The 25,361-nt window shown below is 46.4% G+C and overlaps 1 protein-coding gene and 1 long non-coding RNA gene across 5 annotated transcripts in view; one reads left to right on the plus strand and one right to left on the minus strand.

Annotated features, from left to right (window-relative positions):
- Window positions 1-10,695, plus strand: part of LOC131204182 (uncharacterized) — a 31,417-nt gene extending 20,722 nt beyond the window's left edge. For both annotated transcript variants that reach the window (XR_009156549.1, XR_009156550.1), the window contains exon 3: window positions 7,971-10,695. This is a non-coding gene — a long non-coding RNA (uncharacterized LOC131204182). The remainder of the gene's footprint in view (window positions 1-7,970) is intronic.
- On the minus strand, window positions 458-23,866 carry PAQR7 (progestin and adipoQ receptor family member 7). Of its 3 annotated transcripts, none has more exons than XM_058195117.1 (2): window positions 23,324-23,866; window positions 458-4,876 (listed from the first exon to the last, which is right to left on the minus strand). In XM_058195117.1, exons 1-2 carry the CDS (start codon window positions 23,672-23,674, stop codon window positions 3,800-3,802), a joined length of 1,428 nt encoding a protein of 475 aa, XP_058051100.1. In that variant the 5' UTR covers window positions 23,675-23,866; the 3' UTR covers window positions 458-3,799. The 3 variants fall into 3 exon arrangements, with proteins under 3 accessions (XP_058051100.1, XP_058051102.1, XP_058051101.1); XM_058195119.1 differs by lacking the exon at window positions 23,324-23,866 and adding an exon at window positions 22,901-22,955; XM_058195118.1 differs by lacking the exon at window positions 23,324-23,866 and adding an exon at window positions 21,633-22,841.
- Between the last annotated feature and the right edge of the window lie 1,495 nt (window positions 23,867-25,361).

Here is a 25,361-nt window from a genome sequence, read left to right on the forward strand (position 1 = left end):
AACCTGCTGAAACTCACCTCTGGTTCACATCTTCTCTAGATGACAGTCCTTAGATCTTTCATTTCCTTCTCCTTTCTCCTTTCCTTTCCTCCTCTTCTTTCTCTCATTTTCCCTTTTCCTTTCCCTCTCCTCGCCTCCCTTCTTCTTCCTCCACTCCACTCCTATCTTTTTGGTCTCTTTCAACTGCATCCCTCCCCTCCCCTGTAGGAACAGCCTGTTCTTTTATGTAGCCAAAATGTTTAACACCCCCCACAAGCAGCCCCCTCATTAAAATAGCCCAGCAAAGGCTGGGGGGAAAAACCCATTCCTTGAATTCTGTCTGTAGCAGAATGGGATATGGACTTGCAAGTACGCATAGGAGCTTCCCTCCTGGCAACATTTGGCTCCAGCCGAACACCCTCCTCTCCCCCACTGATGAAGGTGTTGTGGGATAAATGAAGCAGAAGGTTAGAATATCTGGCTTATAAAATGTTTTTTTTTAATAGAAATAAGTGGAGGCGTCAAAGCCCACCAACATGTACAAAATGTAGGAGAGACAAGAAAACAAAAATCAACAGACACATGTATCCAGAAACTCCTTTTCTACAAAAATTCTGCAGTGTGATTGAAAAATCATCTTTCAGCATCCAGGACAATTGGTGGTAGAAAGATTTCGGCCCAGATGTACACATCCATAAATATCATCCAGTCCAGGGGTCTCCAACCTGGTCAACTTTTAAGACTTGTGGATTTCAACTCCCACAATTCCTCAGCCAGCTTTGCTGGCTGAGGAATTCTGGGAGTTGAAGTCCACAAGTCTTAAAAGTTGACCAGGTTGGAGACCCTTGATTTCCAGTCCAAAGTCTTCGAGCTAGGAAGCTTTGTAATTCTGATAAGAGAGGGGAGGTTGGACAAGAGGTGGTTTATAGCCTGGGAAAAACTAAATTGACAGGAAAAGCTTCTGGCTTTCCCCTCCTCCTCATCCTACGCTATTCCATTTTTCTAACTGATTTTTCCCCAAAACCCTGAATTTATAAGGAGATTGAACCTCGTGCTTTTTCACGATGGTGTCACCAGATCTTTGGACTCGGGGGAAGAGAAGACAGCACAAGGCCCCTTATTGTTGATGTCGAACACACCAAGCTAAACTTCAACTGGCTTAATGTATCTCCAACAGAGCTGGCTCGTTTTTGGGAAGACAGATAAAGCTCAAATACAGAGGAGGGGTGGAATCTCATAGGTGGATCAGGTATTTGACAGACAGATCTGACCCAGATATTTGATTCTTCCCTTTAGGATTTGTAAAATTGGTTCTTTGTACCTTATCTTAAGCTTACTTTTGGTCACAGATTATGGTTGTGGGGTGGGGGAGATACCTCCCCTTTCCCCAATTCTGGCAGTCTGCACTCTCAACTTTGGACACAAGGCAGGCAGGGAATAAAGGCAGGGCCCACCTGTGGTCTAAATATCGAACCATACTAGCCTTTTGCAAAGGTCGAACCACATCAAATTGCTCCGCTTTAGAAAACCCAGGATGAGTCTTGGTGTTGCACAAGTTGTCCGCACCGTGTCTCAGTCTGCGCATGTCGCTCGGCTAGTATTCCCCACAGGAGTTGGGACTTCGGCGTCCATCATTCCCACGGGTTTGGGGAATGCTAATGTAACTAATCAGTGTTTGGGTCTCAACCAACCAAAAACATGAGTAAAAGTGAGTTGGGACAAAGTTAAATCCCACTGCATTCAGGGGAAGCTGGTCATGGGCTCCCATGCTTGTTTACACAGAAGTAGTAGGCCCCAGGGAATTTAGCATGGCTGAAATAAACAGACCATCCACAGCCAACCTGTGATGAAGAGTCCCCAAGTTATTTCTCAACAGACTGTGTTTAGGGATTTTAATTTTGACTCTCCTGCTAAAAATAAGACGTGTGTTTGGTAAATGGAAGATGCAACCTCATTCCTCTTAAGAGGCAAACATAGTGACACTCGTGTTAAGCTTATTTCCTTACTTGCCGGTAAGCCATGTATTGGAATTTGGAATAGTCCAAAACATGAGGAAGAACGTACATGGTATTCTTTGGCATATGATCCCATAACAGCCACAAACGTAGACGGGGTTTTAAAAGAGGGTTGAAGATATGCTCATAGAAGAGTAAGGCCCAATAAAATGATGCCTTCTCAGAGTGCAATCTGGTTGGGAATCGTAGAGTTGGAAGGGATCTCAAAGACCTTCAAATGCAGGGACTGCCACGTGGTGGTATCATGAATGTTTGCCATGGGAGAAGGGCCGCTCTCAACCCTTGGCATTACCATTTTTAAAAGGGCATATTATAGCTGACAATGAAGCCTCAACTCTGTGTTAAAAAAAACAAAACCTAGAGGAATAGATCTCAAAGGTAGTCGATGAGCAGATAGTTAAAAATTTGATACAAGGAACCCATAGATAGTTGGGAGGAAGGGGTCTCCAGAGCAGGGGTCTCCAACCTTGGCAACTTTAAGAGTTGTGGACTTCAACACCCAGAATTCCTCAGCCAGTTTTGCTGGCTGAGGAATTCTGGGAGTTGAAATGCACAAGTCTTAAAGTTGCCAAGGTTGGAGACCCTGCTCCAGAGCAGTGCTTTAAGGTCTGTTAGCTCAACCCATTCCAGTTGCATGGACTTTCTTCTGAAAACGGTACCCATCAAAACCCATCTCTTCCCCCTTCTCAAATCTCACTTTGACCAACAGAGATGCAGCCTTGGTCCACGTTCTCCTCTCCAAACGAGCTTACCACTGCATGAAAAGCATCACAAGTAATAACCATCCCCACATACAAAGTTTTGAGTAGACAGATGCTCTTCTGAAGGCACATCCACCTGGCAGGTTTCCCAAGGCCTGGCTCAGGGTAGACAAGCAAGAAGTCCCAGATGGTTTCCCGAAACAAGGAAGGATGCTTTCGTCTGGATATTGCAGAAGGCAATCCTGTGAAGGCACCAGTGCTGCATGACGAGCGTCCCCCAAGTAGGGTGCAGAATTGTGGGACTGCATAGTGCAAAGGTGCTGGACAAAACAAAACAAAACAAAAAAAACCCCAAATCAGTGAAACCCAGAGCAAGAGCTATTTTTCTTCAAAATATGGAGACTAGGAAGTCCTCTCCTCCAGGGGAAGTGCTGGTTAAGTGCCATTTCTAATCTCTCTTCCGGAAGCTCTTCCACTACTTAAAAAAAGGAAAGAGACCCAAAGGATATATTCAGGTATTTCTCTGTGCGGTTCATGGCCGATAAGCCGACAGTGGAAGAAAACCATTCCACCCATTACTCCCTCAAGCATTGCTGAAATGGAGGAAGTTGGTCTGCTCCATCTAGTTCTGATATTCAGAACCAGTTCTGGGCATCAGGATCCTAAAACCGATCCTTCTGGCCCAGGGTCCCATTTGTGGATCTGGGAACTCTGATAATCATCAAGTGGATTCCTAAAAGGCCCAAAGGCTGCCAGCTCTGATTCAGGAAGAAAGCTGGATGTAGCGGTATACCAACAACGTATTCTCCCTTCAATCGGAGGCAGGAGAGTTACAGTCCCGCCCTCCAGGAAACAAAACACAAATTCCTTTCCATCAAAGAGTTTGGTCACTTCCTTTGTGATGCAACTTCCCACTTATCATCTCAATTGCCTGGACAGAGCAACCCGCAAGCAAGATCTCCAGTGCAAGAGGAAGGGAAGATCCCAGCAATAGCTACCTATCCTATTCAGTTTCCTAAACAACAGCAGGACAGACATTCCCAGAGCAAGTGCACCTAAAGAAGAAACTGGCGGTAAATTCCCAGCAGCCGGCGTCCTCTGAACTCAGTCCCGCTTTGGCCAGACTTTGTGCTTGACTTTGACCGTCATGTAGAGGGCGGTGAGGCCACAACAAGCCATCACCACAAGGCACATGATGGAAAAAAAGGGAGCGAAGTCGCCGTGCAGGTCAGCGTAAATGTGCCGCCTAGTCCGGTAATCAAGAAGCACCGCCTCTAACTGGATGAAGGTACAAAATATGAGGAACATGTGGAAGAGCTGGTGGCCTTGTCCAACAAAGTGACACTTCCCAGGAAACCACTTCTCAGGGTAGGGGTAGGCGAAAAAAAAGGCTGCAACCAGGAAGCACAAAACGTGGCACTTATGGTACGTAGCAGCCAAGTCACTTTGCCCAGAGATGGTGGTGGTGTAGATACGATGGAGCACAGGGCTGATGTCTAAAGCATAGGCTACAGCGGAGGGCATTTCCTGGCAGAGCCTGCCCTGCAGAGGGGAGAGGTGTGGACAACGGTATTTGGCATAGCAGGAACCAGCACAGGACAACCAAGCCAACCCCACTGCGCCTGGAATGTAGAAACTGGAGATCCAGGCGTGCCATTCTGGCTCAATGGCGTAGTAATAATGCACCAAAGCGCTACTGTACTGGTAGGTGGCTACCCCTACATAGTCCAAGAAAAAGAAGGTGTAATGGCAGAACTCAGACTTGGCTTGCAAGAGATGAGCCAAGGTGCTGAAGGTTGAGTAGATGATGGAAGACACAGCCACGATGCAGAAGGGCTGCGCATGCGGGTCGCCCACAAAATCCACTATCTGGGAGAGTTGCCAGAACCGCCCCACCAGCATGAAAGCCGCCAGCAGATGAGTCCAGACGTTGAGCGCTTCGTTGTGCTGCTGGAAGAGGGACAGGAAGTAGAAGGCCCAACTCCGGTGGAGGGGTCGGTAGCCGGCGTGGATGTAGGGCTTCCGGAAAAGCTGGGGCACCTCCGAGGCTGTCACCGTGCAGGATGGAGCAGGCAAGGCCTTGGACAGAAGTTGAGGGATTTTGCACAAGTGCTGGAGGTTGATGAAGAGGTGGCTGAGTTTTTCGGATACAATCGTTGCCATGACAGGAAAGAAAGAGACCTTGAAGTGGGGGGGAAAAAAGACATTCAGTGGGAGATCACAGCAAAGCCAGCAGGACTGATTTTGATCAGCATTCTAGGACAACGGAAGTGGCGGGCCAGCAGGCCATTGGGAGGAAGCAGATGTGTGCACCAACACCCCCCCCCCCCGGTCCACACACAAACACAATTTGACAGGAACTTAAGACTGCGACCACCTGGTGCCTCTTCATCTGGAAATTAAGCTTTGCTGCTAAATGCAGCAGGACTTGCTTTTAAGTAAACACACCCGCTACTACACCGCTTGGAGACAACCAAAACAGGAGTGCAAAAAAGAACAAACTTCAAGACAGCCAAATAGGACAATGCTTGGGGCTTTTGGTTTTACCCCAAACAACCTGGAGCATTTGAAAGCAAGACTTGAAAAGTCAGAAATTGGAGGCTTAGAGGAGCAGCGGGCCAGGCAGAAAACCTCAGTAGATATAATCTAATTGATCACAAACCATTCTTCCCTTGATTCAGATTTGACAAAACACTCCCATCCAGGCACCCGTCTCAGTTTTCTGAAGAGTCCTCTAAATAGTCCAAGAAGAATTCATTCTAATTCTAAAGTTTCTAAATTGTCAAATTGCATAAATCCAGATCAATCTAATCCAGGGGTTCCCAACCCCTAGTTTGTGGAACCAGGCCATGCAAACAAGTGAAGCCACAACTGCAGGATGCTGGCAGCGCACAAACCCACGCCCCCTCTGACCCATGGAAAAACCTCTGTTCTGTCCCTCCCCTACTTCAGTCCGGGAGGCCCAAGTGATGACTTAATTAGCTGGCAATTGAGTCCACGGCAGCTATCAGCTCTGGCAGCAAACTAGCGAGCGTCTGCCAAGTTTGTTATCTTTTCTTGATGCCAGCGAGTCAACCAGGAAACCAGGAACAAACAGTACTTCAGCTGAAGTTCTCTCTAAGCAGTTGATTTGTTCGCCATGGAGTAGTATAGCAGCCCCTGCTGCTTTTATACCCTGTGGGGTGTGGCTCCGTGACTCAGCACTTCCTAGGCGTGCCCCACCCCTGCTTCTGTTGTTCCCACCTCTCCTGTCTATGAAACCTAGGGTCCAACCAGGACTGATTGTCCTCAGCTGGGTCTGGGAGCATTGCCTGGGCGGGGGGAGATACAGGAGACAGAGGCCTCGTTATTTCTTCCACCTGGCCTGCCTCTGGCTCCTGGAGCTGAGCCAGGGAAGCCGGCCCTACAGAAGGGAGCCCTGATGGCCCTTCCCCCTCACTCTCTGAGTCACTCTCCAGGCCTGGGGTGGGGGGCTAGAGCCACAACAACCTCTCTCCAGGGAACCGGTTCCTGGTGGCCAAAAGGTTGGGGATCACTGATCTAACCCAGATACATAAATAAGGGATGAGTAAATCAGATGGGTGCAGGATGTGAATGCACCCAACACCTCGACTTACGAAGCACAATTGAGCCCAACATTTCTGTTGCTGAGTGAGACCATTTGCGAAGTGACATTTTGCCCCATTTTACCACCTTTTTTCCCACAGTTGTTAAGTGAATCACTGCGGTTAGTAAGCCGGTTGTTAAGTGAATCTGGCTTTCCCATTGAGTTTGCTAGTCAGAAAATTGCAAAGGTAACCAGGTGACCTTGGGATACAGCAACATTCGTAAGTATGAACCAGGTTACCAAGCATCTGAATTTTAATCATATGATCATGGGGATGCTACAAGGGTCATAACTCTGAAAAACGTTCATAAATTCCCCCCCCTTTTTAGTGCCGTTGTAACTTTGAATGGTCACTAAGTGAACTGTTGTTAAGTTGAGGAATACCTGTACAAAATTACTTACAAGCTTCCTGGATCACACTTGATAAAATTCTGCTGTACAGCAGGGGTGTCAAACTCAAGGCCCAGAGGCCGGATCCAGCCCACGGGGTGCTTAGATCTGGTCTGAGGGGCTGCCCTGGAAACAGTTGCCTCTGTCAGGGAAAACGGAGCTCGGGAGGGCAGCGGGTTGCAGGAGGCCGTTGGAGGCAAAAACAGAACTCGGGAGCCCGTTTTCGCGGGCAGAGCACTTGGGCTACCACAGGTGCCCCCGACACAAGTGATATCAAGGTGGCCAAGCCCCCTTGCCAAGCCCACCCTAGCCCTCCCGAGGTCAAACACAACCCTGATACGGCCCTCAGTGAAACCCGTTTGAAACCCCTAAAAGTAAAGGTTCCCCTTGCACTTATGTGCTAGTCATTCCCGACTCTAGGGGTCACTGCTCATCTCCGTTTCAAAGCCGAAGAGCCAGCGCTGACCAAAGATGTCTCCGTGGTCATGTGGCCGGCATGACTAAATGCCAAAGGCGCATGGAGCGCTCTTACCTTCCCACCAAAGGTGGTCCCTATTTTTCAACTTGCAATTTTTACCTGCATCTGAACTGCTAGGTTGGCAGAAGCCTGGGACAAATAACGGGAGCTCACCCCGTTACGCGGCACTAGGGATTCGAACCGCTGAACTGCCGATCTTTTGACTGACAAGCTCAGAGTCTTAGCCACTGAGCCATCACGTCCCTTGAAACCCCTGCTGTACAGCAAGGGCCGGTGAATAGCGCAGGCTGGTAAAGCCTGTTATTAAGAACACAAAGCCTGCAATTACTGCAGGTTCAAGCCCGGCCCAAGGTTGACTCAGCCTTCCATCCTTTATAAGGTAGGTAAAATGAGGACCCAGATTGTTGGGGGGGCAATAAGTTGACTTTGTAAAAATATACAAATAGAATGAGACTATTGCCTTATACACTGTAAGCCGTCCTGAGTCTTCGGAGAAGGGCGGGATATAAATGTAAAGCAAAAAAACATTCAGAGGACTGGATTGTGGATTGCCTAAAAACGTACACAAATGAAATCAGGGTCAGGCCTAAAAAAGCAAAGGGTTCCTAACTTAATGGAGATGGAGAAAATTACCGAAGAAATGAGAGGGGCTCAGCTCAGGAGCTGCATTTGTGTGTCCACAGGAGAGAAAGAGAGAGAGAGAGAGGGAAGAGATCATCCTTCTTAAAAGACTGCCTGCTGCAGCACATCTGCACCACCTAACAGCTGGTTGTTTTGTTTTGTTTTTTTCCTTCCTCTAGGCTTGTTTTTCTCTCCTAGCCAGAAGACAAATGTGCAGGGCTAGCGGTCTAAAGGAGGCATCAGCGACAATGCACGTGATGAAGTCTTTCGCCAGGCAGCAGTGAGACCAAATAAGCTTTTTCAACATCACGAGCGTGTTGCTGTGGGCCGCTTTGACAGGCAGAGAATGCGATGCGCCTGGCGCGCCACTCAGGAGCAGCAGGGCTGGGCAGAGGCATTAGTTCCACGACTCTTTTCTTTAAACTGCTGTTCAAGAAGCCTGTCTAAACCTCCAGTAGATTAAAAATAAAAATAATAATAATAAAAAATCCCTCAGTTTGAAAATGATTGCCAGGCATCATATTTATTCTGGCAGCTTTGTTCTGTTGCACAACACAAGAAGCAGATTGGTTACTTCCTCAAATGTCTTCTTCAGTCTGAATGCACTTTCTGGATGGGAAGCAGATGGGCCAGGATTACATTTCACTATCTGTCAGATGCCAGAAGCCGACTGAGATTTTACTCTCAAGAATCAGGTGGGTTGTCCTTGATGAGATCGGGCGAATAACGATCAGTCGCCTTCTCTGCATCGCTTCTCCCCAGTCAGAGGTCCTCCAGGTGTGTTGGACTCCCACCATGTTAAGTACAGAATAGAATAGAATAGAATAGAATTTTTTATTGGCCAAGTGTGATTGGACACACAAGGAATTTGTCTTGGTGCAGATGCTCTCAGTGTACATAAAAGAAAAGATACGTTCATCAAGGTACAACATTTACAACACAATTGATGGTCAATATATCAATATAAATCATAAGGATTGCCAGCAACAAGTTATAGTCATACAGTCATAAGTGGAAAGAGATTGGCGATGGGAACTATGAAACGATTAATAGTAGTGCAGATTCAGTAAATAGTCTGACAGTGTTGAGGGAATTATTTGTTTAGCAGAGTGATGGCCTTCGGGAAAAAACTGTTCTTGTGTCTAGTTGTTCTGGTGTGCAGTGCTCTATAGCGTCGTTTTGAGGGTAGGAGTTGAAACAGTTTATGTCCAGGATGCGAGGGATCTGCAAATATTTTCACGGCCCTCTTCTTGATTCGTGCAGTATACAGGTCCTCAATGGAAGGCAGGTTGGTAGCAATTATTTTTTCTGCAGTTCTAATTATCCTCTGAAGTCTGTGTTTTTCTTGTTGGGTTGCAGAACCGAACCAGACAGTTATAGAGGTGCAAATGACAGGTGATGGACTTGGCAGTCAGACACATCTGGAAGCACTTGGGGGAAGGAAAGGCTGCCTGGGCTGACCACATGAAGATCTTGTAAAAAGCACAAGCCGTGTTCACACAATTATGCTTGACCTCACCCGGGGCCTCAAGAGGACCACTTTCGAGCAAAGATACAGGAGTAAAGTTCTTCACAACTGTAATGGCAGCTTCCATACAATGGGAAGTGGGTAGGAATAATCCAAATTCATCATCTCCATCTTTTTTTCATTCCCTTCTTGCAGATTGCAATAGCACTTAGACTTATATACCGCTTCATAGTGCTTTTACAGCCCTCTCTAAACTGTTTACAGAGTCAGCATTTTCCCCCCAACAATCCTGAGTCTTTATTTTACCAACTTCAGAAGGACGGAAGGCTGAGTCAACCTTGAGCCAGTCAGGGGTTGAACTGCTGGCAGTGAGCAGAGTTAGCCTGCAATATTGCATTCTAACCACTGCACACCATGGAAGGAAGGAAGGAAGGAAGGAAGGAAGGAAGGAAGGAAGGAAGGAAGGAAGGAAGGAAGGAAGGAAGGAAGGAAGGAAGGAAGGGACAACAGCAATACTACCTAGACTTATATACCACTTCACAGTGCTTTTACAGCCCTCTCTAAGCGGTTTACAGAGTCGGCATATTGCCCCCAATAATCTGGCTCCTCATTTTATCCGCCTCGGGAGGATGGAAGGCTGAGTCAACCTTGAGCCTGGAGAGATTCGATTTGCCAAATTGCAGGCAGCCGGCAGGCAGCAGAAGTAGCCTGCAGTACTGCACTCTGACCACTGCGCCACCACGGCTCTTGATTTTATCTGTTTTATTTCTGTAAATAAACGAATGATAATAATAATAATGCTCATCGGTTTTAAGAACATAATCTTCATCCCCCATAAGAAAGCATTCTTGTGTAACCTTCAACCTTCCATAGTTTTGGAGAGGATGATCAAAGGACTATCTCCGTTTACGGTGCTGCCTTTATTAACAATACTCTTGCTAACTAACCACTTTGGATGGCCAGAAAGAGAGGAATGCTTTCTTTTGGTGGGCAGAAATATCTAGGCGAGTTCGCCATATTTGGTGCAGAGTAACTGCCATAAATGGCCCTAGGATTTACAAAGGACATCTTGATTTATTCCCGTGGGATGCGGCTTGTTATTTGTTTTATTAGGTGTGTAGGAAGTATTAACTTTGTGTTTGAGTTCTATCCAAGCATATCTGTAAAAGGCAAGCAAAGAAAGTCAAGGTGCAAATCGTGACCTTGTTGCTTTTTAATGCCCGTTGTGCACAGGAGGCAGAGCTTAGACCGCAATGTGTAAAGAGGGCGGAATATGACCTAGAAGACGGAGATATATGCAGGAACAGTTTCCTGGCACAAAGGACAGAAGCATATTTTAAGTCCGCAAGGAAATAACATTTTGAAGAAGCTCAGGCAGAGTGTTCCCTAATTCACTGAAGTAAAAGCTCCAGCATAATCAGACGTGCAAAATTCTGTTATTACGGCCAACATCTCAGTAAAAGTAGTTTTGGTGTTCCTGGGGAGCACTGGCGGAAGGACGGAAGGACGCCTTCCCTAAGTAAACTAACAAGAGCAACACCGTACAAATCAGGAAAATGAGCTAGGAACAAGGTAAAATGGGCTAGAGAAACAATTGAGTTGGTCAAAAGGATTAGGAAAACTGGGTTTTTGGGGTTTTTTTAAAAAAATATTTTTAAGTACATATGTGTGAGTTGCAGCTTAATGGCAAACACGTGGCCACAAATGGGTATGTCTAGTTTAATGAAAAGAAGGACTAGGGGAGACATGATAGCTGTGTTCCAATATCTCAGAGGCTGCCACAAAGAAGAGGGAGTCAAACTATTCTCCAAAGCACTTGAGGGTAGAACAAGAAGCAATGAGTGGAAACTAATCAAGGAGAGAAGCAACCTAGAACTAAGGAGAAATTTCTTGACAGTTAGAACAATTAATCAGTGGAACAACTTGCCTGCAGAAGTTGTGAATGCTCCGACACTGGAAGTTTTTAAGAAGATGTTGGATAACCATTTGTCTGAAGTGGTGTAGGGTTTCCCACCTAAGCAGGGGGTTGGACTAGAAGAGCTCCAAGGTCCCTTCCAACTCTGTTATTCTATTTCTATTGCTAAATGCACTTTCCATGGGGCCAAGGCTGTCTGATATCTAGTAAGGCTTCTACTAACTTGCATATTTGTTGTGGCGTCTTGCAGCTAACATGGGCTTTCCCTAACATTATCAGGCTACAAACAATGTGTGTTGCAAGGGAGATTCTAAGTGCTGGATAAGTATGATAAGGAGGGTGAAAGCCCATGGAGGGGAGGAGGGGGGAATTGGAATCTATCCACCTAACAAACACTAGCAAAACCCGAAACAGCAGAGTCACAACAGACAGCTTTGGAAGCAAGATGTCGGTTTCTGGATTCCAAGGCCTAAAGATTAGTCCCAGGCTTGGTGGAACACAGGAGAAGCAGGACACGCTGACCGTCTTCGTGTAGCACCCTCAACCTGGCTACACGTGGTCCTCAACGTATGACCACGACTGCACCCAAAATTTCTGTAGCTGAGCAAGACAGGTGTTAAATGAATTTTGCCCCACGTTATGATCCGTATCTTGCCATAGTTGTTAAGTGAATCATTGCAGTTTTAATAACACCGCTGTTAAGTGAATCAGGCTTAACTTTGCTTGCCAGAAGGTCGCAAAAGGGGATCACATGATCCGCAACTGACCTAAATACATGCCAGTTGCCAAGCATTCAAATTTTGATCATGTAATTATGGGATGCTGCAATGGTGGAAAGTGTGATCATAAGCAGGGGTGAAATGCTACTGGTTCACACTGGTTCGAGTGAACTGGTAGCGGCAGCAGCGCGAGGCTCCGCCCACCCGCCCGGACGTCATTACTTCCTGGTTTTAACCAGGAAGTAACCTGTTTTTTACCTTCTGCGCATTCGCAGAGGGTCCAAAATCGCACACGAACTGGTAGGGAAGGTAAGTAGATTTCACCCCTGGTCATAAGTTGCTTTTTTCAATGCCTTTGTAACTTCAAATGGTTTCTAAACAAATGGTTGTCAGGCGAGGGCTACCTGTATTTAAGGAACTGTTTTTCAGCTTTATACACAGCATGGAATTTCCAACCAAACAGGATGGATTCATGAAACACTGCAAACCAATTAAAATGAAGCCATGATTAAAACTAACCAAGTTTAACATGCTGCGTGAATGCAGCATCTAGGGTTAACACAGGCTAGGACAAGAGGGTACATGAACAGAATAACAGAGCTGGAATGGACGTTTGAGGTCTTCTAATCCAACTCCCTGCACAAACAGGAAATCCTATACCATTTCTCACAAATGGTAGTCCAATCTCTTCTTAAAAACCTCCAGTGTTGGAGCATTCACAACTTCCAGAGGCATGTCATTCCACTGATTATTTGTTCTAACTGTCAGGAAAATTCTCCTTAGTTCTAGATTGGTACTTTCCTTAATTAGTTTACATCCATTGCTTTTTTGATCTTCCTTCAGGTCCTTTGGAGCAGAGGTCTCCAAACTTGGCAACTTTTAAGATTTGTGGACTTCAACTCCCAGAATTCCTCCTCTCAGAATTCTGGGAGTTGAAGTCCACAAGTCTTAAAGTTGCCAAGGTTGGAGACCCCTGCTTTGGAGAACAGGTCAGTTCCCTCTTCTTTGTTTCTCCCTCTTAGATATTGGAATACTGCTATCATGTCACCCATAACCTTTCTTTTTCATTAGACGTACCCAGTTCCTGCAATTGGTCTTCATATATTTTAGCTTCAGCCCCCTAATCATTTTTGCTGCTGTTCTCTGCCCTCTTTCCAAAGTCTCAACATTTTTTTTTTTACATCATGGTGACCAAAACTGGACGCAGTATTCCAAGTATGGTCTTACCAAGTGATTATAACGTGGTATTAACACTTCACGTGATCTTGATTCTAACCCTCTGTCATCACCAAACATCCGATCATCACTGAACAATTTTTCACGATGATTCAAAAAATGGCAACCAGAGACCTATAAAAAACTCTCGTTTTATAAAACGAAGGAAAACCCAACTACAAAATCTATCTGGATGGGCCCAGGTGTATGCATCTCCCGTGTTAAGTGCCAGGGAAATCAAAGGGATCCAGGCAGTTCAAATGAGTAATAAAGATTTATTGCAAGCTTAAGCTCTCTACAAGAATCTGAACTACTAACAGCCCAAGCAAATTGGCGCTAGATGAAGATCACAGGAATTCAAGGAGGGCTGGGTTTAGACCTCTTGTGGGAGTGAAGGGACTCGAGACTGATGACGTGTTTGACCCCCTCCCTCAGACTCAGCTTGGTCATCTCCTACCCTTCTTCCCTAGCCTCCTTTTCAAATTCAGTATTCAATTGCTTTGAGAGGTTGTTTCAGAAAGGTGGATGTCTGCAGCCAGGCAGGGAGGAAGGGCGGTAGGCAAGGGAGTGCCAAGATGAAGGGCTACCCGCACTGGCCCGCCCGGGTAAGCGCCGCCACCCAGGCTGAAGGGAAAGCACTGTGGGTTCTGCGGTGGCGTGACATGACTGGGCCTGGCCCTCTCCCTGCGCAGGAGGCTTCCACCCCTCTTGCTCTGCATTGCCTTCCCAACAGCAGATGGGAGGGCGGCTGCGGCTGACTTGGGATGGAAACACGGAGAAATGTGCGGCGAAGCAACTTCCTTTTCCTCTCCAACTTCTGTTAGCAGAGAGAAGGAAGAGGCGGCAGCGGAAAGAAAAGGGCCAATCGCAGCCGGCGTGGTTTCCCAGGTTCCCTTCGCCTGGCTCGCCTCAGCCCGCCAAACACACACTTAAGGAGGTTGCCTTCAGACAAGCTTCAGAGCCCGAGTGGTACTTAGAAAATAGGAAGAGAACAAATGGTCAAGGGCTCGCAAAAATCTCTGAATGCATTTCATTCATTTTAAATCTTTATTTTTCCTTTTCTGTTCTCAAACACCACCCAATGGAGACGACTTCCGGTGTCCAGAGGCAACGGTCGTCTGGAGGCTTCTCCTGCCCCCAGCGCCCGAATCCGGCCGCCGCCGAGGCCCCTAGGGGCCAGGTGTTCCGAAAAGGACACCTGCCGCACGGACGGCTCGCCAGGGGTCTCCCAGCCGACATACAGGACTGGGGGGACCGATGCTGGCGCGCCCTAGGCTCGGCGGGGTTTGGAGGCCACGGGCCACGGCCATTACTTTGGTCGTCGCCTGGGCCGCTGTGCCCGGTGACACCGGGGCTTTGGATTTATAACTGCAGCAGCCTGGTGGTGAACAGGGAACGGAGAAGAATTGAGGAATGGAGAAGGGAAGGGGATATCGGTAAACGCGAGTGGAGTGCCCGGGAGTGCGGGGGGGTTTTCCTCCCCGGCGGCGGGAAGGAGCACGAGTCATTCTGGAGAGAGGAGAACTTAAAATAAGAAGATTACCGGTTTTGTGGAGCTCTGGAGAGAAGAGGTGATGGAGAAATTTAGGAGGGAGGGTTTGAGGCCCCCCCTCCCTCTGGGGAACAGTGGTGGCGCCCAGCTTCCGCCTTCACTATGAGAATCTTGATGACATCACTTCCCTTCGGCTTCCTGGTTGACTAACTGTACTCTGGACTCGTTGCTCCTGTGAGTGCCCCCTGGTGGATCCGGAGGAAATTACAAGGATACTGTGCTTGCCTGAGGATTTTGAATTTTTTTTTAAATGGCAAAAGGTCAGAGACCAACTGCTGGAGAGATGGAGAGAATTCTGGAAAAGTTATCCAATATGGACAAGAAACTGGATGATTTGCAAAGAGGCCAAACGGAAATAAGAGCAGAAATTGTGACTATCCAAAAGGATTTAAAGGATACTCAACAAGTCTCAGCAGAAAACAAGCAGAAAGTGGAAGGTCTGAGGGTGAGATGCGGGGAGTGCAGAAAAAAGAGGAGACGACAGGCAATGCTGTGCTTGGACTACAGATGGATAAAATGTCTTATTTCCTTAGGTTTCAAAATTTGGAAGAAGTGGACCAAGAAGATTTGAGAGATGTTGTGACTAAATTGTTGGGAGAATTTCTTGGGAGAGGTGTTGATTTCATGAATTGGGATGTGGATCGAGTTTATAGAGTTAATTCACAATATGCACGCACGCATGCAGTTCCCAGAGAGGTTCATGTCAAATTTGTGAGAAGAGAGACGAGAGATGAAATTTTAGAAAACATAGGAGTGGGGCACTGACTTACAGGGGCAGGGAGATAGCCATTCTGAGGCAGATTCCCAGACAGGTACGTGAAATGAGAAAGAAATATTACTTTTTGTCAAGCAAATTGTACCAGAAGGGAGTAGGCTTCAGATGGCTGATGCCAGAGGGATTGATGATTTTCCGGGAGGGCATTACGAAAAAATTAGTACAATTATGGAGGCTACGGCCTACGTGGAGGAACACAAAGCCCTCCTGGAATCAGATGACCCAGGAATTGAAGAAGGGGAGGTTATAGACCATGGGGGGAGGCGGCTGCCGCTGTTGCGGCCCTGGAGTTGGGTCAGGCTGAACCCAGAGTTCTGAGATCCAAAACTAGGAAGTGATAAAGATATTTGGTATTGTGTTGGTTTTCCTTATTCTCTTTTGTATGATATTCTGTTTATTCTTGACCCTTCTTTATTGCGTATGTAAGATTTGTAAACTTAGCTACTTCGTGTCACCTGCTTGCCATATGGCTGTTGTATGTGTTAAAAAATTTGAGCAAAATTCTTATCTTGGATGAGAAAAATGAAAATTTACCATACCTGATATGTATTTGTATAAATCTTTTTTGACCAATAAAAACTTTTTGAAAAAAAAAAAAAAAAAAAAAACACACCACCCAATAAGGGCTAGTTAAAATAGAAATTACACTCAGATTTTCCCTCAAAGCGATGGTGCTCAAACCCGATTGCCTTCTGTATAGAATCCTATACAGCAGGGGTCTCCAACCTTGGCAACTTTAAGACTTGTGGACTTCAAGTCCCAGAATTCAAAGCAAAGCTGGCTGAGGAATTCTGGGACTTGAAGTCCACAAGTCTTAAAGTTGCCAAGGTTGGAGACCCCTGCTTTACAGCAACAGAGCGTGGGATAAGGGTTTATATGAGCATATCAGGAATACAACGTCACTCATGAAAGGAAGTATTTTGCATGTCCCCTACTACACAAAAGGATTCAGTTTGGAGGTATTTATTCATATGGCAGCTGAAAACGGAACCTCCATCATCAGAAATAGGATAGCTACACCTCGACACTGGAGTGGATGTTGTTGAAAAATCGTGAAATTATACTTTGGGTTTAGAATAGAATAGAATAGAATAGAATAGAATGGAATGGAATGGAATGGAAAAAATAGAATAAAATAGAAAAAAGAATAGAATAAAATAGAATAAGAATAAGAATAGAATAGAATAGAATAGAATTTTTTATTGGCCAAGTGTGATTGGACACACAAGGAATACGCTCTCAATATACATAAAAGAAAAGATACCTTCATCAAGGTACAACACTTACAACAGTAATGATAGTCATAGAATGGAATGGAATAGAATAGAATTGAATAGAAAATGGAATGGAATGGAATGGAATGGAATAGAATAGAATAGAATAGAATAGAATAGAATAGAATAGAATAGAATTTTTTATTGGCCAAGTTTGATTGGACACCCAAGGAATTTGTCTTGGTGCCTATGCTCTCAGTGTACATAAAAGAAAAGATACCTTCATCAAGAATTCTAAGGTACAACAACCCACACCAACAAACTTTGTGACGATTTAATAGCCAACAGATGGGACAGGATATCTTAGGTGTTTCAAATGTAAAATTAGATCTCCAAAGAAAGTCGCATTTTTGACAAAAAAAAATGAAAATATTTTGCAGATGAAATAATTAGAGCATTTTTAAAAATAAATAAATAAACAAATCCCTGGCTTTGATTTCCCTTTGAATAATACCATGCTCAGCCTTAGTCCCCCTGGAACTGTTGCCCCTGCCTTACAGTTTTCAAAGGCAGCTTTTCATCTCCTGCCAGAGATGGCTAATTCAGTGCTCTAGCCAATGCTTCATCTGACTCAGATCGCTTCATGAAATAACAGAGATGGTCTTGCAACACTTTAAGGGGAAAAAACACCCCCCCCCCAGTCTACTCTGAATCCAGCAAGCACAGCCAATGGAAATTCACCGGGTGTTTGGTGAGGCCAGATTAAAATCCACAGCCAGGATCGGGATCTTTTGTGGACTATGGGTAGCTGTGCTTTTTTTTAATTTTGTTTTGTTTATATGCAACGCATCTCGCTAGGGAGTGGCTCGGGGTATGTGGGTGTCTTTTTATTTTATTTCTTTTTTTAATCTGGTTTCCTGGGGACCCACTGGCTGGATCTGGTGTTGCAAAATGAGATTATTTGCGAGTCGGGAACTCAGTTTTCTGGGTGGGTTTAAACAGGTCCTAACAAATCCATTTTGGTCTCCCCCCCACCCCGGCAAGAAAACCTATGCACTGAAAATCAGCAAATGTGCAGTTGAATATTTTCTGCACAATTAATGGTGCTTTCTGGTTGCTATAAAAACCAGTTAACCAGGTCCGGTCAATTCTCTGGTTTTGCCCTACAGAGCAGTGGGGTGGGGGTGGTGAAACCCCCCCCCTTTAAAAAAAATGAAGAAAGCGCGCCCGTTCTTTGCTTCACACTCAGAAAAAGACATGGCATGTATTTTGCATAATTCCTCCCTAGGATTCTTCAGAAATTCACCTTCCTTCCTTCTTTCTTGGTACACTGGAAAAAACTGGTCAAAGCCAATCAGCATCAGTTACACCCAGGCAGGTCAGCCTTTAACCAGGTTGAGAAGGACTCAGCAGATCCAACTGCCGTTTGTGCAAAGACTTTATTAGTGTTACCTCCTGTTTTGTCTTCTTGTCTGACCGGACCTGCTTAAGATAACAACTGGAGGGCACTATTAGCAGTGCCACAAATATTCAGGCTTCTTGTAGCTTTGTGAGTCACGCAAACCAAGCACCTTTATGACCCCATTTTCCCGCACGCAAGCCGAAAATCGGGTGGCCAGGCAGGTCCTGTGAAGACAGCCAGGGTTGACGCCGAGAGCTGTGGTCCTCACGCATCCAGACGGTGCCTGAGCCATCAATGCTGATGCATGGGGCCTGGTCTCTCCTGTCATCTGCTGTTTGTTCCTTTCTACTTGGGATCTTTCTTGATCTACAGCCAGCATCTCAGCAAGTGACTTCAGGTGGCATACATCGTAAAACATAAAAGCAATTAAAACAGTAGCAAGCCCTGAAGCCTGGGGGGGTGGGCTTCAAAAATTTAACCAAGGGATTCTCTGCCCAGTTGCTGGGTGGGTATGGCCATGGTGGGCGTGGCCTAGTTGGCCTCCTGCACCCTAGCGGGGGTAGGTGGGGTATTTTTGCCCTCCCCAGGCTCCAGAGGCTTTCCTCAAGCCTCCAGGAGGGCAAAAATGGCCTCCCCAGGCTCTGGAGGCCCTCTGGAGGCCGAAAATGGGCCTGTTTCCAGCCTTCCCAAACTTCCAGCAGGCCCATTTTTCGCCCTCCCCGAGCCTCTTAGCTGCATCCAAAACAGACCCCGTGGGGACTCCTAGGAAGGGAAGGGCGGGGTGAGCGGGGCCAGCTAGGAATGGGATTTGGGGGTTCTCCGAACCGCACAGAATCTTAGCTAGAGGGTCTCCCGAATCCCTGGGAACCCCCAGCAGCCCACCCCTGCTCTGCACCAAGTAAAACTGTGGATAATCGTACAGCCAAGAAACGGGGGGGGGGCAGGCCTGGGCACAACAAAGAAGGCTCCATGATGTTGTGAAAGTTGAGCAGGCTAGGGGTCATGCTGATATCTGAAGGGGGAAGTTCCCCAAGGGCAGAACTATGGCAGAGAAGGTGCCACTCCTAGTTCCTGCCAGACAACGTTCCTTGGCTGATGGGACCTGCAGCAGGTCCAACCTGCCTGACCAAACTGGACAGGTAGAAATGACAAGAAGATGGATCTTCAGGTAATCCAAGCCAAGCCACGGAGGGCTCTAAAGGTGACAACCTCTCGGTATAAAACAGGGACCGCAATATCTTTTAGACATGCAAACCCGGAACACCACATATTTGCCTGCCTGCCTGCCTGTATTTGTTCACTATCAGCAACCTTCTAACAAAACAGCTGTAACAAAAGAAACTAGCCAGAAGAGGTTTGAAAAGGAAAAAGGAGTTGATTCATCATGTCCCATTCTAAACAAGGCTGCAGGGAGCTAAAAGATTAACACAATATAGCCATACATGTTGGCACAAGCCTTAATTCATTCCCATGATCCTTATCACATTTATTTATATTTATTTTAATTTCAACACAGCCTGACTCTCAAAGGCCTCTTGGGCACTTCCCAAGAAACACTATAAAACAAGAAAAGAACCAGCAAAGATCTTCAAAGACTATTACTGTAGGTCTGAATTGAAGTAATTAAGTAAAATAGTCAAAGCCAGATTGGCTCAGACATGCAGCCCCATGAAGGCAGCTGCTTTGGGGTCAAATCTTACATGCTCCAGCTCCAGACAGAATATTTAAAGGCCAAGGACACAGATAGTTCTGTGAAAGCTCATCTGGAAAACACCAATCTTGTTATGTAGACCAGTGGTTGTTAATTAACAGCATGCGTCTCACTGAAAGACTCAGAAAGAGTTCAGGCGAGCTACAAGGTGAAGAATTGAAACCCAAATCAACTCTTGAAAGCTGCTGTAAAGGATAACATAATAATGGGATGCTTAAACATGTATGTATATCAGGAGGAAAAATTATTTATTTTAATTTATTTATTTGTCTATCCAACTTGTATCCCAGCAAAGGTGACTCTAGACAGCTTGCAAGAAGTTGAATAGAATGCAGCACAAAACATTAACACAATAACTAAAGATCTTAAATTTAAAAAGTCAGTTAAAATAAAACTAAGCAGGAGGGAGGGGGGAGCAAAGTGCATACAGGGAACAGGTGGGGTGTTCTCTGTACTCCATCAGCCACCTCCAAAGTGCCACACCCCCATCGGGATCACAGACTAGTTGGCATAGCCATGACTTCAAGGCCTTTTTGGAAAGCCAAAAGGATGGGATGGGTCAGATCTACTGCAGAGAGCAGGAGCCATGGCAGAAAAAAACTCTTTTGGACCCCATCAGCTGAGATCTCTTGGCTAAGCTGGTCTGTACTGCAGTAGGCCCCTTCTACCTGCACAGGTGGGGCTGGCTAATCCCATGGAAGAACCAGTTTCTCAGATTTCTATCAAGATCCAGGTTCTTTGATCACAGTGATAGGTGGAAGGCAAAGATGCAAAGGAGTTGAGAATCAGTGGTACAATCTGTACAAACTTTCTCCGAAGGTGGGGAAAATGCATTTAAATACAATCCTTTTCTTCATCCTTGAACTTGGTTTGAACATGGTACATTCTGTCCTACACATGGAGAACTAGCACAGTAAGAAGAAAATGTTAGTTCAGTGCTTGGAAAAGTGCAGTGGATCAGATTTTTTTTTAATCCACACCATATTTTCTATGATATTATGTTATATTCTACCCACAGATGATTATTCTGTATCACTAATAATCAATTCGTTGGGAGACCAATTTTGAGTTTCCTTTCTGAAATTCTTTGGGGTTGTCTAGCCTCTTCTCATCAATGCAGTATAAGAATTGGGTTCTGCGTCCGCCTTAGCCATAAAATCTGGCTGGGGGACTTTGGGTGAGTCCCTCTCAGCCCAACCCATCTGACAGGATTGTTGTGGTGGAAAATGGGAGGAAGGAAGAAAGATTAGGTATGTCCATTGTTTTGACTTATTTGTAAAAATAACAAAGGATCAAAAATAAAAAAATAAATAATAAAATGAATAATCTTAAAGCATAATCTCCTTTCGGTTTCTTGCATGACGTACTTTCCCAACCAACAAGGGCTTGTCATGGATGAGTTGAATTTTGACTCCCATTGCTTCCACCCTCAAATTTTATTTTTCTCTGGGCCAATTTAATATCTTCCTGTTGGCCTCATTAACCCTTCTCTGAAGCTCCACTGGCAATTTGGAAAGCCACAGATGGGCTATCTGAGGAGGTGGTTTAGGTAGAAGATAGACTTAAATCCCCATAACCGTGGAGCAGAAAAGTCCGTTTTATAAAACTGAACCACTGGAGCAAAACTGGGGCGATCCCTTTAAATAAAAAGCAAGCACATCCAGAACCAAAGTCAGCACATTCACCCAGTCTCGTGCTATGTACCATGTCACTGACAATGGAACAGCTTTCTGCTTTTTGAATAATAACCCTCCCTGTGCCATTTCTATTACTATTAGAGGGGTGGGGGGAGAAAGAGTATTATTATTGTTATTATGGCTGGTCACCCAATCAGTCAGATGTCTAGACTCGATTTGGCATTTTTACCCACCTTTGGAGGAAGCTCCCTTGGGATAGGCGAGTGCTGTTCTTTGATGGTGTTCAAGGTATATTATTATTTATAGTAGTATTATAAGCAGAAGGTGAAGGAGAAGCATCAGCTGCAGCTTCCTTGTTCTTCTTTCATAGCCTCAACAGCCACCCAAGTTTATATGGCAGGAGGCAGATTTAAGTGCCACTCGATTAATAAAAAAAAAATAAACCACTAACACAGTAGCACTTTTTTTGCAAAACAGGCAGATTAGCTCTGAAGAGTACCTCCCAGTTACATAACTCAACATGGTGGAAAGGAGGGTGTGTGTGTGTGTGTTTGGATGTTTCCTTAGAAGCAATTCAAGAATCCGTGCACAAACTTAAAAGGCCCTGCCCCTCCCCTTCTGATTTTAATATATACATGCTTTGGGATTCGAGCGGCATTAACAAGCCACCGAAATTGTCCTCATTGTAGTTTGTTTTTCTTTTCTTTGGTGTCTCCAGCTTAACCCGCTTTCTCCAAGCCTTCCCAGCTGTCAGAATGTCCGGCCAACAAAGGGTGGGATAGTGGTCAACCCACACTTTCCCCACATCGAAAGGTTACCAAGTGAGGAAGGCCAAGGAAAGGATCCTTTTCTCCCCACTCTTCCCATAGTTGAGAAGGCCGGGCTGCTTCCAGAGAGACTTCAAAAGTCATTGAGGCTGCATTGTACACAAACAGGTGAAGCCTAAACCGCACAATGGCTTGGACCAGGGGTCTCCAACCTGGGCAACTTTAAGCCTGGCGGACCACCCAGGTTGGAGACTCCTGGTCTAAGCAGTTTAGGCTGATGGTTCAAGTCCCAGAAAGCCAAGCAGAGCAATCTTCTCCACAAGCTGTTTTCAAAGAATCCAAAGCTACCCAAGGGGCTGGGAGTAACCCAACAGCAGCCCCCCCCCAAAGAATAAACTTGTAGTGGTCTGAGCAAAACCTCCTCTTTTGGAACAAAGGTTAAGGTATCAGCAGGACGCTTAGCCGCCCTCCAGGAATGCTGAATTGTAGCTGTGCCACCCGTGTTTATTGACCATAGCAAGGGTGGCGCTGAGGGTAATAGACCTTTATAGTCCAGCAGCACCGCCGGAGGGCAGGAGTTTTGACAAGCTTGCAAAGAGACGGGCGAAAGTTCCAAAGCCCCCCCAAAGGTGGCAAAAGCAGACCATCCTGCCTTCCTATCCAGGGTGATTCCCAAGTAAGCCCTGCTGAGCCCACTGGAAGGGGAAACGGCACGCGTGGCTTTTTTCACAGACCTCCTTTGCGAGAAGCTGCCGCTTGACTTCCTCCGAAGCGGAATCCTTCAGCAGAAGTTGGTCTTGCCTCGGAGTCGAAAGCAGAACCCCCCCCTCCCCACTCTCACACCCCACCCGCGACACACCCGTCCTCGCCTCGGTTCACCCCAGGCGCTAAACTCCAAGCGGCTAGCCTCTTAGACCGCGCGGACCCGCCCGGCTGGAACCATTCATAGTTTTAGGAAACCACGAGGACACGCCAACACCGACTGCAAACGCGCGTTAGGGCGCCCGGGCATCGTCTAAAGCTGGGCTTTGCCGAGCAACTCGCTCGCCTCCTCCTCCTCCGCCAAGACCGGGAGGCTTGCAGCGTCCCAGTTTTCCCCTCCTCCAGATGCGCCCCCTCCCCGTTTTTTTTTTCTTCTCCTTTTCTTTTTTACTGACCTCCTCCTGGCTCCTTCCCGAGGATGCTGGTCGGAAAGCCGAAAGGGCTGCGAAAAGCACAAAAGCAGGAACGGGAGAAGGGCCCCGGTCTCGCAGGGGAAGGCCACCTCTCTGCGGCAAGAGAGCCGCCTCTCCCTGGGAGACCCGCCTCGCCTGTTTTTTCCTTTTTCCCACGCAGCTGCGCGGGCACGAACCAAACAGAAGCAGCGCCGCCGCCGCCGCCGACTCCGGCCGGCCCGGCGCTGCGCCCCCTGGAGGTTGCAGGCCGACGGTTCCCCTCCGCCCCCCGCCCGGTGAGGAAGCCGTAAGGAAGAGAAAGCGAGAACGCAGCGCCATCCGCCCCCAAGCCATTTCCAGGGCGCGCTGCTTCTTTTACGCCTCCTGGCAAGGAGAGCACCACTAACTCTGGCCAGTAACTTCCTTTGGGTCCAAATCCTGAACGAGAGGAATTGGGGACTGGGCTTTTCGTCTATCCACTTGGAATTTCTCTTGGGGTTGCAAAAGGGCGAAGGAAAGTCATGTTTGTAGTGGGGTCATGTCTCGAGAAGATGAAAAACTTGACACAGTTTGTGGTCTGCCCAGATCTTGACAAGAAGGCATATCTAAAGTGAGACAGCAGCTGAACCATCAACTGGGGAACTGCTTTTTTTTTTTCAAGAGGCAACTGGACTTTTTGGGTTTTCTTTGAAGACATTTCGCTTCTCATCCAAGAAACTTCAGCTTTTTCTTGGATGAAAAGCGAAATGTCTTCAAAGAAAAACCAGAAAATCCAGTTGCTTCCATCCTTTATAAGGTAGGTAAAATGAGGACCCAGATTGTTGGGGGCAATAAAAGTTGACTTTGTATATAATATACAAATGGATGAAGACTTTTGCTTAACACAGTGTAAGCCGCCCTGAGTCTTCGGAGAAGGGCGGGATATGAATTCAAATTAAAAAAAAAAACCAGCTTTGGGACAATCATGACCTGGATGACTGAGAATCTCCATAGACATTCAGGCAACTGCATGTTGCATAGGAAGTTTTGAAGCCATCCATATGTGTAGTTTAGACATCATTTTGTTAGGTGAAGCCACACAATTCGGTTGAAATAAACAAATTAAACTAACCATTAATTTTGAATGCTGTTTCCAGTTAAGTTGGTGCTACGTAAAGGTAAAGGTTCCCCTCGCACATATGTGCTAGTCGTTGCCGACTCTAGGGGGCGGTGCTCATCTCCGTTTCAAAGCTGAAGAGCCAGCGCTGTCCGAAGACGTCTCTGTGGTCAAAGGCGCACGGAACGCTGTTACCTTCCCACCAAAGATGGTCCCTATTTTTTCTACTTGCATTTTTACGTGCTTTTGAAACTGCTAGGTTGGCAAAAGCTGGACAAGTAATGGGAGCTCACCCCGTTACACGGCAGCACTAGGGATTCGAACCACTGAGTTGCCGACCTTTCGATCGACAAGCTCAACGTCCTAGCCCGAGCCACTGCGTCCCTGTACTACTTAGTCCCTGTGCTACTTAGAACTTCCATATTCAAGGCATCTGTTCAATTATCTCAGTGGCACAAACATTTATTTCAAGTCCAATCAAATCCAACTTCAGTCATTCCCAGCCTGGCTCCTAACTGAAGTATTGGCTGACTAGGAGCATTCTGCGTTGTAAGCCAACATGCCTGGAGGTAAGCCAGGCTACAGAAGGCTGTTCCAAAACATGGATGGAGACTGGAGCTGTGCTGGTAAAAAAAACCTGTGGTATTACCAAGATTCTGTGATACTATCTGTTCTTCAAGGAATTGTGATCCAGAAGGGCCTCCAAATTATGGAGAAGCAGACGCCTAGTAAATGTTTTTAAAACCCCACAACCGGGGTGGGTCTTAAAACCCAGAGCCAATCATGCTAGGAATGAATATGGAAATTGGCACAGCTTCCTGGGAAACTTCTGACAGCAACACCTGTCAAATGAAGAGATAGGTATCATCAGGAAGTTACTAAGACTGACTGGAAGTGGGCTCAGAGAAAGGAGAGCCATGTAAAACTGTGCCTCTTACTTCCCAA

Source organism: Ahaetulla prasina, chromosome 10, assembly GCF_028640845.1.
Source record: "Ahaetulla prasina isolate Xishuangbanna chromosome 10, ASM2864084v1, whole genome shotgun sequence".
Classification (NCBI taxonomy): domain Eukaryota; kingdom Metazoa; phylum Chordata; class Lepidosauria; order Squamata; family Colubridae; genus Ahaetulla; species Ahaetulla prasina.

What these genes read in the sequence shown, in the direction of transcription:
- PAQR7 (XM_058195117.1), bottom strand. Translation starts at nt 23,674, where the DNA reads ATGGCTTGGGGGCGGATGGCGCTGCGTTCTCGCTTTCTCTTCCTTACG. An exon ending in CGGGAAGGAGCCAGGAGGAG is followed by an intron (nt 4,877 to 23,323) that starts GTCAGTAAAAAA and finishes CCCCACTTCAAG; the next exon opens with GTCTCTTTCTTTCCTGTCAT.